General features: G+C 30.7%; 2 protein-coding genes across 2 annotated transcripts; both read right to left on the bottom strand.

Annotated features, from left to right (window-relative positions):
• Positions 1-1,700: 1,700 nt before the first annotated feature.
• LOC106708635 (zinc carboxypeptidase) lies at positions 1,701-4,740 on the bottom strand. The gene is made up of 8 exons (XM_045681985.1): positions 4,553-4,740; positions 4,181-4,393; positions 3,631-3,823; positions 3,453-3,519; positions 3,171-3,373; positions 2,745-2,829; positions 2,502-2,556; positions 1,701-1,926 (listed from the first exon to the last, which is right to left on the bottom strand). Exons 1-8 carry the CDS (start codon positions 4,738-4,740, stop codon positions 1,701-1,703), a joined length of 1,230 nt encoding a protein of 409 aa, XP_045537941.1.
• Positions 4,741-4,863: 123 nt separating this feature from the next.
• LOC123721896 (zinc carboxypeptidase-like) lies at positions 4,864-7,755 on the bottom strand. Its single transcript, XM_045681984.1, has 8 exons — positions 7,568-7,755; positions 6,862-7,258; positions 6,504-6,588; positions 6,158-6,360; positions 5,980-6,064; positions 5,845-5,899; positions 5,386-5,563; positions 4,864-4,872 (listed from the first exon to the last, which is right to left on the bottom strand). The coding sequence occupies exons 1-8, from the start codon at positions 7,642-7,644 to the stop codon at positions 4,864-4,866; spliced, it is 1,089 nt and encodes a 362-aa protein (XP_045537940.1). The 5' UTR covers positions 7,645-7,755.
• Between the last annotated feature and the right edge of the window lie 10,439 nt (positions 7,756-18,194).

Raw genomic sequence — 18,194 nt, 5'->3', positions numbered from 1 at the left:
CGAATTTCAAGCTATTCGTATCTTAATAGTAGAAGGACTAGTGGAATAGGTGAAAAGAAAAGCCATAGATGAGAATAAATGACAGGCGGGACCTAACTAGAGCTAAGTTTCTAAAGTCTTTTTGTATCAGTTTCATTTGGTATCATTTCTCCTGACATCGTCTTAAAATAAATGTTCTAAGCAATAATCTAAAGTACAAAAGGAAACATGACGCTAGATAAACGAAACAGTTTTCAGAACACTCCATTTAAGTTTAGTTGACACAATACAATAGCGTCTCTCAAATTTTTGCCATTTGCGTCTCATAACCTTTGTAAGACGCAAAGAGGATCTTAATGACCCTCCATCTATTCACAGAGAAGTAATAAATGTACGAATTACAATAGACAGGAATTTATTCAAGTAACACGCCACGGACATAAGAGAGAAAATTGTCTGAATACCATAAAATAAATTGTGCAGTGTCCCAGTTCGTACAGACGGCGTAGACAAAGACTGTAGTGCATTGAAGGGCCACTTGAGTGCTGGCAAGAATTTCGCTGTATCTTTAAATTTTCTGCTTAATCTAGAGTATCCTCCAGTGATTATTAAAGTTAACGAGAGAACGTTCCCGTAGTTTCATTTTACTTCTCGTGGATTCGTTTCAGTCTGTTCTGCAATTGTATTATTTTATTTTCTATTATAAAACATTTTTTAAATAAAGAACACAGTTTTTATAATGCATCAATTAATGCTTCTAGACCTGACATTATTAAAAATATAATTTTTATAATCAAGGCAACAAAATAGATGATATATCAAATTACAAATTATTATATCGATAAACAAAAGAGGTGATGTGAAAAAGGCTACTTAATTCAAGCAAACAGCGGAATAATCACCTTTAATAACCGAATATAAAGTACAAAATTGCGCCACGCTAAATAAAACGACACTCATGCTATAAATGTAACGACCGCACGACTATTATAAATTGAACTTTCAGTTGGAATGCAGTCTCACGTATTTCGTACAATTCATTCGATAGTCGAATGTCGAGCTGTGTCATCTAATATTGGTTGATAGAATGAAAATTAATGGGTACAGGTCACGTGATCAGACGATTTGTCGTGACGCCTAAACGATTACATGGATCATTACTCATATTACCACCTACGATAACATCGTTTACATATAAAATAATGCAACTGTGGACGCTAAAATACATTCATTAATTTTCGTAAGGATAATAATCGGAGCATTTTGTTTGGTACAATGGCTTTGAATTTTTGGTTAATTATGATAATAACAGATCTAGGCGTTTTGAGGCTTGCACTTTGAATTACCAAAGTTAGTTTACGTCTAGTGAAACGGATATTAAGTAAGAGTACCTTATTGTTTATAGACGCCAAATGGGTTATAGATCTAAAAAAGCGGTACTAGTGTCTTTCAAACACCCAACGTGTACCCAGGTTAACGGATAGCGTCAGTTTATCTTACTACAGCTACGTAAAACATCCGAGCCGTTGAAATATAAGAATTTTAAATAATAAAAAACTATGTAAGAGTTATTTGGAATTAAAAAAAAACTTTTCCACATCTAATATAAAGTAAAAACAAATATACCAAAGTAAGAGTTTTTAATATAATCGCAATAACGCATAAATGGACTTTACAAAATATAGGCAGAATAATACAAAAAATCTACAATAGACATACATCTAACCGTAACGTACAAATATAAACAAAACTATGTTCCAAGCTGTCACTAATCTATCCAAAATGTTGTGACCCTGTCCGCCCTTAGCTTGCGAAAGTTTCCGTTGGGTTGGTGAAAGCAAAGATAGTACACCGTCCATCGTTTCTTCGCATGTCGGTAAGATGTCTGCCGGAGGTAGTGCGAAACCGTAGTATCCTTCATCTCGAAGCTCGAACGTCATCACATATCTAAAAAGCAATAATAACAAATATGATCGTCGGTGGCTCAGAGGTTAAACACTTGACTTGCAATCTGCAGGTCCTGGATTCGAATCCCGCCATGTACTTTTCAAGTTTCGATTTACATATGTACATTTATCCGACGTTCTTACGATGAAGGAAAACATCGTGATGCAACCTGTACATATCTGAGAAGAAATTGTGACATAGATATGTGTGAAGTCAATCAACCCGCACTGCACCCGCCTAGTCACCCCTAACTTAGGGTAGGCTCCGAGCCCCTCGGTGGGGATGTATAGTGTGCTGATGACTAATAATAATAAAAATAGTAAAAACATTCAACTAGAACCAAAGAGATTCAAATACTCGTAAATCAGATATACTCGTGCAGTGGATATTCAAAAGATTCCATACAAACACTTTAAACATCACCATCAGTAATGCAAACGTCAGTGGCAAACAAATTCCACTTTACATGTGGGAATATTAAACGAGACATTCCGTAGATTATGCAGTTTGATTTGTGCTGCCCAGTCTCTTAATACGTGTATATTGAATGTCTTTAGGTACGTAAATATACTTACGGAACTTTAAATGTTTTCTTGACCCAGCATCCACTAACTCCAGATGTTAAGTAGCCTAGAATTATATTTATTTTGTAAGCAAGATAAGGTATAAATTATATTTTTTTTAAGAAAGAACATTCTATGAATGAACTAGAAAGTCATCTAAGTAAAGCATATTTCGTTCGACGATTTCTAGTTTAAACTTCATTTGATTACCACATTGCTTATTAAGATTTAGAGAAAAATATGTATATTTTTTACCGACGGTATCATAAGCCGTTCCTACAGTATATCCGGTTCCGTGTTTATCAGCAATTCTTAGTGCTGCTTTCTTACCCATTGCGTACTGAAATACACACAAAGATTTTTCTATCAAATCAAATAAATCGAAAGAAATCTTAGCTTTTTTATTATAAACTAAAATTACTAAACTTAGGCCTAAAATAAGGACTAAAATTAGGCCTTAGGCATGCGTACTCATCAGACGAAACGTGGAATTACTTCCATTTCACGTCTGTCTTCTGTGTGGTTGTGGTATTGTATTGGTCAAGCAGACAGATTCTTGCAATAGATGTTGTTGCTGCTGGCAACTTATTAAGAACCACTACTAGCTTAGCTTCTTTGTTAATATGCTTTTATTTTTTGATAGTTTATTGTTAAATAATTGATGTCTTTAAATTTATTTACCACTTCTTCGTAATTTTCTAAATGTTTCTTTGTGAATGTGTAAGGTATTATCATATATTGGCCGTATGAATGAAATGCGAGATAATATTCCAAGTCTTCGCTTTTGGAACGCACGAATGAAGCCATAGAAGAACTTTCTCGTTCAGAAAAAGCGTGATCACCGCAATATGAACTATCCCATGAACTAAAACTGACTCCGACAGCTGAAATGATAGCATAAAATTAAAAATGGTTGATTTAAAAAAAAATTGAAATTCAAGTAAAACATGTGAGAATTTTTACTTCCAAATGCGATCCCAAAATTTCTGTTTAGATCAACGCCTCGACTATTTTTCCTCCATAAACGATCCTGAAAATACAATAATAAATGTTATCCCATGAACTTATTAAATATCTTACTAAAAAAATTACTTATGTTCAGTAATCAGTGCCATAAAAACTCTACAATTAAAAATCTTACCGAAGTATGAGTTATTTCGTAGCCGTCCGGATTTAAGATTGGCACGAAATACCATTCGTATGCATAAGCGATTTCTTTCAATGCCGTATTATTTGATTTAGGCGCATGGAGGATTTGGTTAATCATGTACGTCACGAATGCTGGAGATATCCATTCTCGAGCGTGTATTCCGCCTTCAACTATCACCTTAGGTCTGAGAACATAGAGATCTTTATGTTTTTTTTACACTAGGCAGTGTGGTATTTATTCAACGATCATACAGAAGTCAGGAAGAAATAGTATATCCGCATTTCGTCTAATGCATCGTTTAATTTATAATGAAGAGATGATGGGAATGAAGATGGGCTCGACAGAGTAGAGAAAATTAAAAGTAAAAATCCTTTTGTTTATCTTCTTCGCTGTCCAATACAAGTAGGCAATGCATCTGTTATATTACGTAGTTGAAGATGTCTATGAGTCTCAAGAGTCTACCACTCACTACTATAACGCTTTTTTTGTATAAGAACGTAATTTTGTTAATTTAAATTAGGCTGTTATATTTTCTATGTACCTTCTTTTACCGGTGCCTAAAAGAATTCTAACTGCAATAATATCTCGGTTCTCCAAAGTTTTTCCAATACTCTCTAAGTAAACCTCCTGAGGATATTCATTTCCAAGATCAAATAACCACTTGTAGATATCAATTGTTTTAAAATAACTACGCCAATCAAACTGTTCCATTTTTCTTCTTACGTAACTTCGCACGGTTTGTCCATCGAATGCCCTAAAATCCGAATAGTTTTTTTACATCAACAAATATTAAGCTGCCAAGAGCTTTAATTCCTAGAAAATTAGTAATAGTCTATTCCATTTGTTAGTATATGATTTTTAAGTATTAAACAAATAGTTAAACGTCATATGTACTGAAATATATATACAATACCTTTGTACGTTATCCATGATTGTCACCAAGTAGATACCCAAATGTTCGGCATCTTTCGTAAATGCTGGCTTGTCTTCAGGTGATATTATAAACTCCACTGATTTGCTGATTTTTCCGGGTGGTCTCCAATAGTTTACGTCATAAAATTGGTTTAGATCTTTGAAGAATTTTAGATGTTTTTCGCTCATTGGTATAGCTCGATACAGCGTGTGGTTATGGTATTTTTTCTGCGTGCATTCATCAAAGGGAAATATTGTCACCAAATAAACAATGACTACCCGAAATGCTATTAACATTATTCTAGAAAAATACTATGATTTCTAAAAACGATTATATAATTTATAATTTATTGTATTTTTGGTTTGTCAGATTGACGTCTGTACTTCAATTTTATTTTAATGAGCATTAAATTTTATCTATGGATAGCATCACAGATTATTAACACCCTATACAACTTTTTGATTTATATATACCGTGGATAGAATGGTTAGATGACATGACCTAGGTCAAAAAGCTATGCTAAATATCATAAGGGCCTAGTTTATTCTTATAACCCCTGATCTACTCCCGAAATAGAAGAGGTATGGATATTTGAGCATTGGAAATATTACTGACACTTCACGACCATGATGATATCGTGGTTTTTCCGCAATCAATTCCTTGCAAAAACAGTTTTCCTTTCCAACTTTGAAACCTCAAAAAATGTGAAGTCGTATCTCACGAAAGTAATAAGCAACTTATATACAAAACTTTAATACACATTTTTTATAAAAAACATTACATTAACAAAACAAAATATAACATATAAAAAAATAAACCACTGTTAATATCACAATTGTGTTCCCAGGTTTTTGGGCCGCATTGAACAAGTCTGAACGAATACGTCTGGGGCGAGCAGTCATCAGTTCAACAAGACCTTGCAAGGTCTCTTCGCAGGTTGGCCTTATCTGCTCGTTTGGTAGCGCATAACCGTAACTCCCGTTGTCGCGTAAAAGAAATGTTATCACATATCTAAAAGGGAAAATATTGTAACAATAATAACTATAGTCTTCATAGCCATATAGCTCTAGTAGAGCAATTAAATAATCTTGAAATACAAAAGGTGGAAGTCATCGGAAAAGATTTACATCAAGCAGTGGGCTGATACAAGCTGATGATTTCAACGATGAAAGCTAAGTTACATATGTGATTAGAATAAAGGCACTTTAGAGTCAAAGATATGACAGTAATGCCATTTTCTCGAAGTCATTTTTCAATTGTAAATCAAGTGAAGCATCTTTTAAAATACTTACTTTGTTTTGAAATTTTTCTTCACCCAAGTTGTACTACTTCCAGAGGCACGTAAACCTTAAAAATATTGTAAATATTTTTAATAGAGAATTAAAGTTAGTAGTAAAATATTTGATATTAAATGAAATTATCCAGACCTAACGTATCATATATAGTACCAACACCATATTTTACTCCATTCAACCTATACATTCGTAATATTGCTTGCTTCGCGTAGTTATCCTGAAATTTAAAGTGTTAGTAAACATATAAATTGTTTGTTAGTAGCTTTATATTTAGCTATATAATTGTTAGGAATATGCATAAATATATTACCATTTCCGAAAAATTTTCAACGTGTTGCACTCTATCGTCGTAGGGTATTATAATTTTTTGACCATATGCATGAAACGAGATATAAAATTTCAAACGATCCCGTTTACTTGTTATAAATCCGGCTAGAGCTTTCGATTCGGGTTCTGAGAAGGGTTCTGTACCACCGTAATTATCGTCTTTTACGTTGGCACTGGTACCGTATTCTGTGAAATTTATCAAATTAAATGCAAACTTCAAACTTCAAAATATCGTTATATTATAAGTAGTCATTATGTGTTATAATTTCCGGCCAATCTTTTTCTATGAATTAATTCAAGTATGTTTTTATTTAAAAATTTAAACTTACTTCCAAAATTGTGTTCAAAGTTTCTATTCAAATCAACTCCTTCACCCGTACTGAATATCCTTCTATTTTTGCGCCACAGGCGATCCTAAAAAATTTATCTCTGTTAGGAGTTTAAAAACGGAACCATAGACGTTGCCAGCCGATGATTTAGACTAGGTCTGGGAGAATACCATTAATATGGTCTTATTCGAAGTATTTTTTGAGGGTCCGCCCCTTCCTGGCGGCGCCCATGCAAAGAACCTTATTTTATTTCACTTGATGTTAGCTACGGCTCTGTTTTCCACTTACGAGGTATCTTTAAAATTTTCTCCGATACCAAAAATAATAAAACAAATTGAAATTGGAGAAAAATACTAACATGTTTGATACTATAGTCGAAACCATCAGGATTCACTACCGGTATTAAGTACCAGTGATATTTATTGGCCAGATCATACAGTATATCATCCTCGCCCTTAGCATATACAAGTCTTTTTATCAAAAATGTCACAAAGACGGTGGATATCCATTCATTTCCGTGCATACCACCGTCAATAATCACGTTAGCTTTACCCTTTTCTTTCTTAATTAAAACCGCTTGAATGTCTCTCCCTTCAACAGATTGACCAATAGTACGAAGTTCGACTCGTTCAGGATTTTGGACTGCTAAATCTGACATCCATTGATAAATATCTTCCAATGTGTGATAGTACTCCCAATTGAATGAATCAACTTTGGGTGTCACGTACTTTTTCATATTCTGGGAATCGAATGCACTAGAAAATAATATTAAATTATTATTATTTTTAAAATCCAAGTATGCAATTGTTTGAGATCTAAGGTTCAAAAAATAAGATTTAATTTTTCTTTTAAAAATTCTTATCTTACTCATACGAGTTGGTTTTTGTTTTTTAATCCTTCAATACTCCTATGCCTTTATATTTACCATCGTGCAAATGTTCTTATGAAACGTAGTAATCGAAGGTTTCTGAGAGCTGAATCTCTACAGAATATATCATTATCCCTGTCATTATCTTACAAAACATTGATAACAACAATTAGTTTGTAGTAAAAACACTTATTACCTTTGCACATCTGTTAATAACACTTGTGTTTGCAGTTTGAAATGACGAGTCCTTTCTTTGAATAGTTCTAAGTCCATAGGATTGACTATGAAATGAACATCATTATATAATTTAGACGGCTTCTTCCAAAATATAACATCTATATATTTTTCGGATACCAAATTTTGTAAGAAATTTAAATGATATTCTTCTGTTGGTGTCGCACTGAATAGTGTGAAATTGTCATATCTTCGACTTATGCATAGTTCAAAGATCGTAAATAAAATTAAAAGATTTAGACAGTGTGATTTCATAATTTTAACAACACAAAAATTTTTAAGAACCCAAGTAGCTGACAGATGATGACTTTGACGTTAGAATGCTAACTGATTAATTTACTTATCGAGAGGATATATTCAATCTAATAAGTTTTGTTTCGTGTTATTTATAACTTAATTCTTTAACTGTTCTTATCACGGGTTTCCATTATTGAAAAACTTGTACACAAACCTATTGCCATCCCTTTCAACTTTTTTGAAAGTAAAAGCTCACAGTTATTCGTAACAAAATATACTATTATTATTATTTGAACAACCATCTAAGGGTCTTTTGTTGGTCAGTATTTGTCATTGTAGGTATATTTAGTTTAGGGGAGAATGAATGAAAGTTTAACAATTTAAGCACAGACTTTCCTTACCTATTTATATTGTTAAAATAACAAAGGGCTCAATTAATATAGATAACTAGTTGTCACCCGCGACTCCGTCTGCGGAATTAAAAAAACTAAACTAGTAGTCTATGTGTCCTTTCAAACTATGCTCTACATATATGCCAAATTTTATCGAAATCCGTTGAGCCGTTTTGGAGATACCTTCAAACAAACATCCATCCATCCATCCATTTATCCATCTAATTATTCGTGTTTATAATATTAATAAGATATACACTAGTCTATTTAAGTGAGGCAAAAACAACTACTTTACCTTAGTACAGCACTCAGTAAACGATTAAATATGTTTGACAAATTTGTTTGTTCAAGCAAAACTTTTCAAAAGTGGACAAAAATTAACCTAATTACAGCTAAAGTACGAAATTACATTCCATTTTTGATTATCTCGTTTTCAATAAAAATCAATTCGATTTCTTCCTTATAAGGGGAAAGTTTTGGTTAATTAAAAAGGGAAAAACAGATCGGCAGATTCAAACTTATGTAGCCATCTTTAGTCCAACTTCTCGTATTATTCATTAGAACTTTACTTCTGTAGACAGTCGCATTTCTCATGATGTTTTCTTTAGACTAAACTTTTAATGAGAAAGCTATGTTTTTTAAATAATTATAGCCATAGACATTGTATAAAATAATAGACAATGTTTCATTTCTTTCTTTTTTTTACATTGCTCTTTAAATTGGTTTGAATTTTTATAATGATTATGAACGAAGGATTGAAATCAACTACATCATTACAGATAAGCTGTAGAATACGTAGTTAAAAGCTAATTTCACTATTAACATAATTTCTATTTGCTAAATTAGGTTTTAAGTGGTCCTCGAATAACCGCAATCGCTCGTTAAGAGTTCCTTACCTCTTCCACTTGCTCAAAATCCCGCGAACTTTGCATTTAATATTCAATATTGATACTTGAGAAGGCAATTTAATACAGTCTTGCTTTTAAAGGAGGTTTACGAATACTTTCATTTATTACATTTAAAGGTTACTAATGGAATATTTAAAAATAGGAAAGAATATGTACGTATCTATATTTATAAGTAGAGTTTTTCCCAAACCAAAGCCTTTTGGATATATTTTATAAAAAAACCTGAACAATAATAATGGATTTTTCAGAAGTATGAGTATCTCAAAGGGATGATGAAAAGTATTTCTGTTTAAATTTCGTTTAAATAATCGTTTAAACAGAAAAAAAATCAAATAAGTGTACAACTTATTTTTGTTTTTAACTTTTCAATATCGTCTTCATTTTCTTATTTAATAAGAAAAATAATAATTAATGACTAAATTTATTCGAATACAATTCGCTTACAACCTGTTTGTCAAGATCGTTGTGAGAAAAGTTGCTGCAACTTTCAAGATGGCGGTGCAAATCTGTACAGTTGACATGTAGTCGCTATGCCTGTACTGACCAAATAGACGATTCTCGTCGACGATTCAACGTTGTGTGAAGGGAAATCGCGCAACGTTATTCTCGGGACTCAACCGAAGTTCATCAACCAACTCATGATCTAACTCAATATTAGTTTCAACGATTTATGTTGCTTTGATCGAGGGGCCAAAACCAAAATTACCTTTAAATAGACTCTGTCTAAGGATCAGCTGTTGCTGAAGTAACAGCCCGAGCCGAGGCTCCTGAGGGAGCCCTCGAGACTAGTTATTCTTAAACGAGGATTAGGCTAAGCGCCATCTGCGCCAGGACACCTCAAGCCCGGTGAAACTGTAGTGCCTCTTCAAGGCAAACAGTGACTAATCAGTCACAAAAAAAACAGCTGTTAAAATGTTAAGATTTAGAGTCATCTAAAATGTATCACGTTCTCTTTTGTTATTTTTTATTCTGTACGAAGGTTAAATAAATAAAATATGTTAAGTATTTTCTTACTAAAAGAATCAAGAGTGTTAAAGATCCGATAGGGTCTTAATTTCTTTAAATTGCCTGTTAAATAGCGAAAGTTCAGGATCCCATTAAGTAACTGTCAACTAACAATAGGACAGAAGATTAGAAAGTTAAATAAAAATGTACCTTCCTCGTCGGCTAATACGAAAACTTTTAGTGTCATCAGACTCGACATTTTTTTTTCCACAGTCATTGGAATTGTCATTTATAAGCTGTAACTTTAAGTACAACATTAAACATTGATAAAAAAATCTGATTTTATTTTTGCCTATTCTTACAGCTACGAAGATTATTACATATTATCGTTTTTACTACAATAAACTTCGCTAAGTAATCCATATTTGTATTTAGAAATTGTTATACTTGAGTACTTATAATTCATACTAACATTATAAATGCGAATGTTTAGATGGATATATGTTTTTTTGAAGATATCTCCTGAACGGCTCACCGGATCTTGATAAAATTTGGCACAAATGTAGAACATAATCTAAAAGAACACATAGGCTTATTAAGTTTTTTTTTAATTCCGCGCGGACGGAGTCGCGGGCGATAGCTAGTATGTTATAAATAGAAAAGCTTTAAAAAACTTTTCTTCAGATATACCTATACACACAAGCTACCGAAACCGTATTCAAAATTATTTTCTTAGTAGCAATCTTTTACTCGCGAATAATACCTATATTTTCTTCCGATGTTGAAGAGAATAACTAATATAATAATTAATTCACTTACCGAGAGTTTTTGAAACAAATATCCCCTTTTAAAAACATATCGTTATCTCTTTTGACAAAGATTTTGGTATCAGAAACCAACTGTAAACCTATAATAACATAACTTACTCTATAAATAAACATGATGTGACGAATTAACGCAATACGTCATGTCAGACGCGCCCCTAAATTAAGGAGCGAAGTCCCCCATTTGGCAATAAATACTAGTAACATTGTAAGCACACATTAAACGGGAAATTGATGAAATTAATCATACTTGTATAAACAATACAATAATATTGCTTACATAACGTTCAAATATACACATTACCTATGAGAAAGTACACACAGTTGTATGTTGTTATGCATTTACACTACGAAAATACTTACTCTTTAAAGAATCAGAGACAAAAAAAAAAAAATTGATACTAAAGCTAAGGATTCTACAATTAAATTTCGCAGCATTTTGAAAAACTAGCAGTTGCCCGTTAAAAAAAAAAATCTACAAATATAGTCTATGTCACCCAGACATAGGGTAGCTTTCCAACAGTGAAATAATTTTCCTAATTGGTTCAGTATTTTAAAAGCCTATTCACTGTTAACAAACAATCAAATCTTTCCTCTGTTTATAATATTAGTATAGACATACTAGATGTCACCCGCGACTCCGTCTGCGCCCAAAAAAAAAAACTTAAAAGGGGTATGAAAAATATATAGTAGCCGAATCTCAGACCTACTGAATATGCTCACAAAATTTCATGAGAATCGGTCAAGCCGTTTCGGAGGAGTTTAACCACAAACACCGCGACTTGAGAATTTTATATATTAGACTAGCTGTCGCCCGCGACTCCGTCCGCGCGCAGTTAAAAAATGGGGGGGGGTATGAAAAATAGATGTTGGCCGATTCTCAGACCTACTGAATATGCTCACAAAATTTCATGAGAATCGGTCAAGCCGTTTCGGAGGAGTACGGGAACGAAAACTGTGACACGAGAATTTTATATACAAGATGAACACTCCTTTATCTCTGTCTACTAATAGTACCAGAGTAGACAATTTGATAATTTATTAAATAAGAAGTACATTTCTTACAAGAAAAAAATATGGCTGGTAAACGTCAACATCTATTATTGGCTTTTTTTCTGACCCTCTAAAGTACCTTTTTCCAAAAATTGCCATGTCATAATAATTTCATTTCGTGCAAACTGGCAACATAGGAGTGACATTAATAAGGGCGGAACTATAGTTTTTACGTACATAAAATATTTTACCCCTCGTTAAATTTATCTTGTCACCCACTCTGATATTTTAGCCATGTCATACTATTATGTACGTCTTTTTGTACTATTAATATTTTAATTTAAGGCACTTCATATAAGGCAACGTACATTGTCGAATGTAATATTGTTGCGTTGTGGTTGTGGGAATCGGATTACGCGCGCTGCGTACATAGTCGTCGGTGCGAATTATCTATTCGGTCAGAACAGGCATAGCTAATTCGTGTATACTGTACACATTTGCTCCGCTATCTTTAATATTGTATCGACTTTTTTCACGATCATCATGATAAACTGGTTGTGAGCGACTGTTTATGACAGATAAAAATGTCGGCGACGGGCGCTGTGTACGAACCACTATGAAATTGTATTGCGTAAGTCGCTAAGCGACTAAAATAGCTAATTTTAAAAGATTTACATTGAATTATGTACGAAAATGAACGAACGAAACGAAGTAATGTTAGAACGTGCCTTTTTAATTTTAAAGTAGAAAAACGCGACAGAAAATAAGCGCAATGTACTCGTAAAAATCCTGGTATAATTGTTAATTGGTTCCCTTAACGTAACTATTACTTAGATCTAATTAAGTAATGATTTATCAACTTTCAATACGACAGTTGCTTTTAGTTTTTTTTTAATGTTGTTGGGCAACTTTTATAGTTGAGATATGAAATCAAAAATGGTTTAAAGCTTTGCACTGAAGGTCATCAGTTTTTTTAAAAATAAACCAGAACTTGACTACCATTAGTAGATACTCGTTAGTTTAGTAGATGTCTATTCTAACCACTCCTTTACACTCCCACGTTATTTGAACTTCCTAATTCTTTATCATACTAATATTATAGATGCGATTGTTTAGATGGTTGGATGTATGTTTGAAAATATATCCGGAACGGCTCAATGGATCTTGATAAAATTTGGCACAGATGTAGAACATAGTCTAAAAGAACACAAAGGTTGCTTATTAAGTTTTTCTATCACCGAACGGTCAAAGTCGCGTTTGACAGCTAGTAGTCATTAATAAATGTTATTAAATAAAGAAAAAAAAATTGAAATCGTTTATTATTTTTATTTCTTTTATATTATTTTTTAAACAAACACATAACAGATATAAATTATTTTTAAAAGCAGTCAACACGACGACATTTTATCGTTAACATATCCGCTATTGCATGACAATAAATTTTCGTTAAAAATACGAAATGTAATAAAAAAAAATTACGTATTTTTTCCCAATTAAAAAGTTTGCGGAAGGATGATTAAAAGGAGTTATTTCGTTTTAGTAGAATTAATACTGTGTGCCATTAATAATAAAAAATATATTACTTTGTGTAGTTATTGAAACTTGTTAAGCTTCATTCATACAATTCACGTAAAATGTAACAAAATTAACGTAAGAAAATTAATGACCTAACCTAACTAAATGAAAAGGCTCTAATAGATGAAATGGCGCCATCAATTGCCAAATATTTTCAATTTAAACTAAATAATTTCAATATAAAATTACTTACTATTTTAGAATATACTCGAAATCACAGTCGTGCGACACAGTTCACTTGATAAGACTCTACGTTGTCAGAAAGTTACATACATAAAAATCCACATATTACGCAGCTATAAAAACAAACATACGAACAAAAAATATTACATGAAAAATATGACAACCGTATAATTACATATTGTCATCCTTGTCTCTCTCTTTGACAAAACATATAAAACAATATGTATTAATTTATAAGTGTCATTGCAGTGGTATATTTCAAGGAGCTATGATAGTCGCTAACCTTCATTAGGAGATGGTACCAAAAGAAGAAGAAGCCTATCCATTTATAAAGATCAGATAATAGGATTCATAATAGTTATGTCATAATAGATAACTCGGTCCGAAAGAAGTAAACAAGTTATAAGACAAAGCATTTCTCATGCGAGCCGCTCATAAGTTTCCTCAGAACAATCACCCACGCTTCGCAACTTTCAAACTAAAACTCATTCGTACAGAGTACCTACTTTAAAGCAGAGATTTTTTATTTAAAAATTTTGTCACTTCTATCCTAGCAAACCCAACAGTTGTTGTCTTGTCTGCTTTTAGCAGGTTTAGCCCAAGATTAAAAACAAAAAAAAAACTAAATTTCACCTTAAACTTAATAATCCTGCCACCTGTTAACTGTGAATTTAAACCAAACCAAATACAAAAAAAAATACTTTTACATAAGGTAAGTTGTAGAATCAGTGGTAGATTCCGCAACAATATTTGTTGGCTTCACAAATGGGCCGGGTCGACCGGGACACAGAAAACAGGCGTGAAGGTGAAAGGATGGGATGGGAAGTGGATTTAGCGGAAGAGGGGACGAATAAGGAAGGGAAAATATCCTCTTTCTGTGCGTCCTCATCTCCGTTGATTAAAGGTAGGCAACGCATCTGCACTTGCGGGTGTCTATGGGCAACGGTTGCCTCGCTATTTTGGCGAATTCAGGTGGCCGTTTGCTCATTTGCCATCTTTTAACATAAAAAAAAAAACGTGAGCCGTCACGGGACGCCTGGCAGATGTGAAACATCGTGTGTGTACAAGTAATATGCATAAAATATTAAATAAATAAATAAATTACAAATGAATGAATGAATGAAGGAATGAATGAATGAATGAATGAAGGAATGCATGAATGAATGAAGGAAGGAATGAAGGAATGAAGGAATAAATGAATGCAGGAATGAGTGAATGAATGAATGAATGAAGGAAGGAATGAAGGAATGAAGGAATGAATGAATGCAGGAATGAATGAATGAATGAATAATAATAATAATAATTAATAATATTAAAATAATATATATATATATAGGTATATATATATATATATACCTTTATTCATTCATGAATTATAAAAAATAATTAATTGAGGATAATATTAATATAATTTATATAATTATTAATCTTAATATAATTTATATAATTACTAATATGATTAATACGAATATAATTAATTAATAAATATAATATAAAAAATTTCACATCAAAATTAAATAAAACGCAGGTTATGTGTACCGTAGTAACCAACAACGTCGAACTGAGTGAGAAGCTACACCGTTCACTCAACTATTCATAAAATATATACATGTATACCTTAGTCACGGCCAGTACTTAAAATAATAAACATTAAACCAAAAAGTTGTATATATCACACATCAATATTTTCGAGGTTTTTACATGTGTAATTAAGGTTTTGATGCGTCTTGAGAAACGGAGATATGCTAAAAGGCAATTGCTACTCATTTTATAACCTTAATTAATTAAATATAATATCTGATTATAATCTGTGGAATGAGGTTGTGTGTAAAATAACAGGCCATTTAGAATTATAAAAAGTTGTATAGTTACAGTTGTAGAAAAAAACATCGTGTACAAGTAATATGCATAAAATATTAAATAAATAATAATAATAATAATATATTTATATAGTTTATATTTTACCATTATTTATTTACTTTATCTTTCATATAAAAACCAGCCAGGCGGAGACAGAATTAATATAAAAGAAATAATAATGATAACGATGACGATGACGATGACGATGATGACGATAATGATAATAATGACATTAATGATATTAATGATAAAAATTATTATAATGATAAAAATGATAATAATGATAATAATGACATTAATGATAAAAATGAAAATAATGATATTAATGATAATAATGATAAAAATGATAATAATGACATTAATGATAAAAATGACAATGATATCAATGATAATAATGATAAAAATGATAAAAATTATAATAATGATAATAATGATAATAATGATAATAATGATAATAATGATAATAATGATAATAATGATAATAATGATAATAATGAAAATAATGATAATAATGATAAAAATTATATTAATGATAAAAATGACATTAATGATAAAAATGAAAATAATGATAAAAATGACATTAATGATAAAAATGATGTGTTAAAAATGACATATATGATAATAATGATAAAAATGATAAAAATTATAAAAATGATAAAAATGACATTAATGATAAAAATGATAAAAATGACGTTAATGAAAAAATTGACGTTAATGATAAAAATGATAAAAATGACATTAATGATAAAAATGATAAAAATGACATTAATGATAGAAATGATAATAATGATAAAAATGATAAAAGCGATAAAAATGACATTAATGATAATAATGATAAAAATGATAAAAATGATAAAAATGATAAAAATGACATTAATGATAAAAATGATAAAAATGACGTTAATGAAAAAAATGATAATAATGATAAAAATGACAAAAGCGATAAAAATGACATTAATGATAATAATGATAAAAATGATAAAAATGACATTAATGATAAAAATGATAATAATGATAATAATGATAAAAATGACGTTAATGATAAAAATGATAATAATGATAGAAATGACATTAATGATAAAAATTATAATAATGATAAAAATGATAAAAATGATAAAAATGACATTAATGATAAAAATGATAATAATGATAAAAATGATAAAAATGACATTAATGATAAAAATGATAATGATAAAAATGATAATAGCGATAAAATGACATTAATGATAATAATGATAAAAATGACATTAATGATAAAAATGATAAAAATTACATTAATGATAAAAATGATAATAATGATAAAAATGACATTAATGATAAAAATGATAATAATGGTAAAAATGATAATAATGATAAAAATGACATTAATGATAATAATGATAAAAATTATAATAATGAAAATAATGAAAATAATGATAAAAATGACATTAATGATATTAATGATAATAATGAAATTAATGAAATTAATGATAATAATGACATTAATTATATTAATGTTATTAATTATATTAAAGATATTAATGATATTAATGATAATAATGATATTAGATATTAATGATAATAATAATAATAAAAATTATATTCAATATTCAATATTATTAAACTAAACACATAATATTTATATATATGTATACCTCAGTATAGCTTGGCGACCCGTCGCCACGGCAAGCGTCGCCAACCCAACGATTCGGTTTACAAGTGATCCTATAGATGTTTCACATCAAAAAGAATGAAACAAATTATGAAGTGAATAATGTTTTAATAATAATACTATATTTAATGCTATAATTTAATGTAGACATACATTTCAATAAAATAATATTTAATGCGAAATAAACAACATAAAATTTTATTCATTACACTGTGCGGTAAATGAGCCATAGAAATGAAAAGCGAACACTGCTTGACATTTGCGAAAGTCCGTAATAACAATGAAAAGAACGTTTCATATTTCAACGCTTGTTTTGAAATGCTTTTAAAGATGTAACTGAAATTGTTTTCAAAAAGTATTATTGAAATTTTACGTTGCTATTTGTATAATAAATATTATTTTAATTTAATAGTTAACGGATTTTGTGGTTAAAATTAAATTTAAATTACGACTTGAAACGTCAAGCAGAATTTGAAATTTGATTAGCATTTCTGTTTGAAATTAATTCTTACGTCATTTAAGTTAGTAGAAAATTCGAATGGTTCGAATATTTCTGTATATCAGAGATTACCTAATTAAGAAAAAAACCGACCTTGAGATAAAAAAAATAATAAAAACGTTATCACGTAATCTAAACGACCATAATCAGATTTCATGATCGCCTCAACATTTAAAAGAACAGCCTCAGTATTACAATGCCGTATAAAAAAAAAAACACCGCCAACAAAAACAAAGGAATCGACGGAGGCACAACAAAGTTTGTTTATGATAATAATTTATTAATAATCTCTGCGAAAATTAATTATGGAACGAAAAGATACTTGGGGTTTTATCTCAGATGTCTTTGTGTATAAATTGTTGACAGAGTTACGAACTTTGTTTAAAGTGCCAATTAATTATGTTTCCAAAGTTGCGACATAAATTTTGGCAACGATGTTAACGGCGAATATTGTATAGCCGAGTATCAAATTAATGTAATACTTTGTTCAACGATTGATACTTAAATTGGTTACATAGCAAT

This window comes from Papilio machaon, chromosome 17, assembly GCF_912999745.1.
Source record: "Papilio machaon chromosome 17, ilPapMach1.1, whole genome shotgun sequence".
In the NCBI taxonomy this organism is placed as follows: Eukaryota; Metazoa; Arthropoda; class Insecta; order Lepidoptera; family Papilionidae; genus Papilio; species Papilio machaon.
This window is presented reverse-complemented; position numbering and strand designations above follow the sequence as displayed.

What these genes read in the sequence shown, in the direction of transcription:
- LOC106708635 (XM_045681985.1), bottom strand. Translation starts at nt 4,740, where the DNA reads ATGAGCGAAAAACATCTAAAATTCTTCAAAGATCTAAACCAATTTTAT. An exon ending in TTAGGCACCGGTAAAAGAAG is followed by an intron (nt 3,824 to 4,180) that starts GTACATAGAAAA and finishes CTATGTTCTCAG; the next exon opens with ACCTAAGGTGATAGTTGAAG. An exon ending in TTTTGGGATCGCATTTGGAA is followed by an intron (nt 3,374 to 3,452) that starts GTAAAAATTCTC and finishes CTATCATTTCAG; the next exon opens with CTGTCGGAGTCAGTTTTAGT.
- LOC123721896 (XM_045681984.1), bottom strand. Translation starts at nt 7,644, where the DNA reads ATGGACTTAGAACTATTCAAAGAAAGGACTCGTCATTTCAAACTGCAA. An exon ending in CTTTGAACACAATTTTGGAA is followed by an intron (nt 6,361 to 6,503) that starts GTAAGTTTAAAT and finishes TAAATTTCACAG; the next exon opens with AATACGGTACCAGTGCCAAC. An exon ending in TTGAAAATTTTTCGGAAATG is followed by an intron (nt 6,065 to 6,157) that starts GTAATATATTTA and finishes TTTAAATTTCAG; the next exon opens with GATAACTACGCGAAGCAAGC.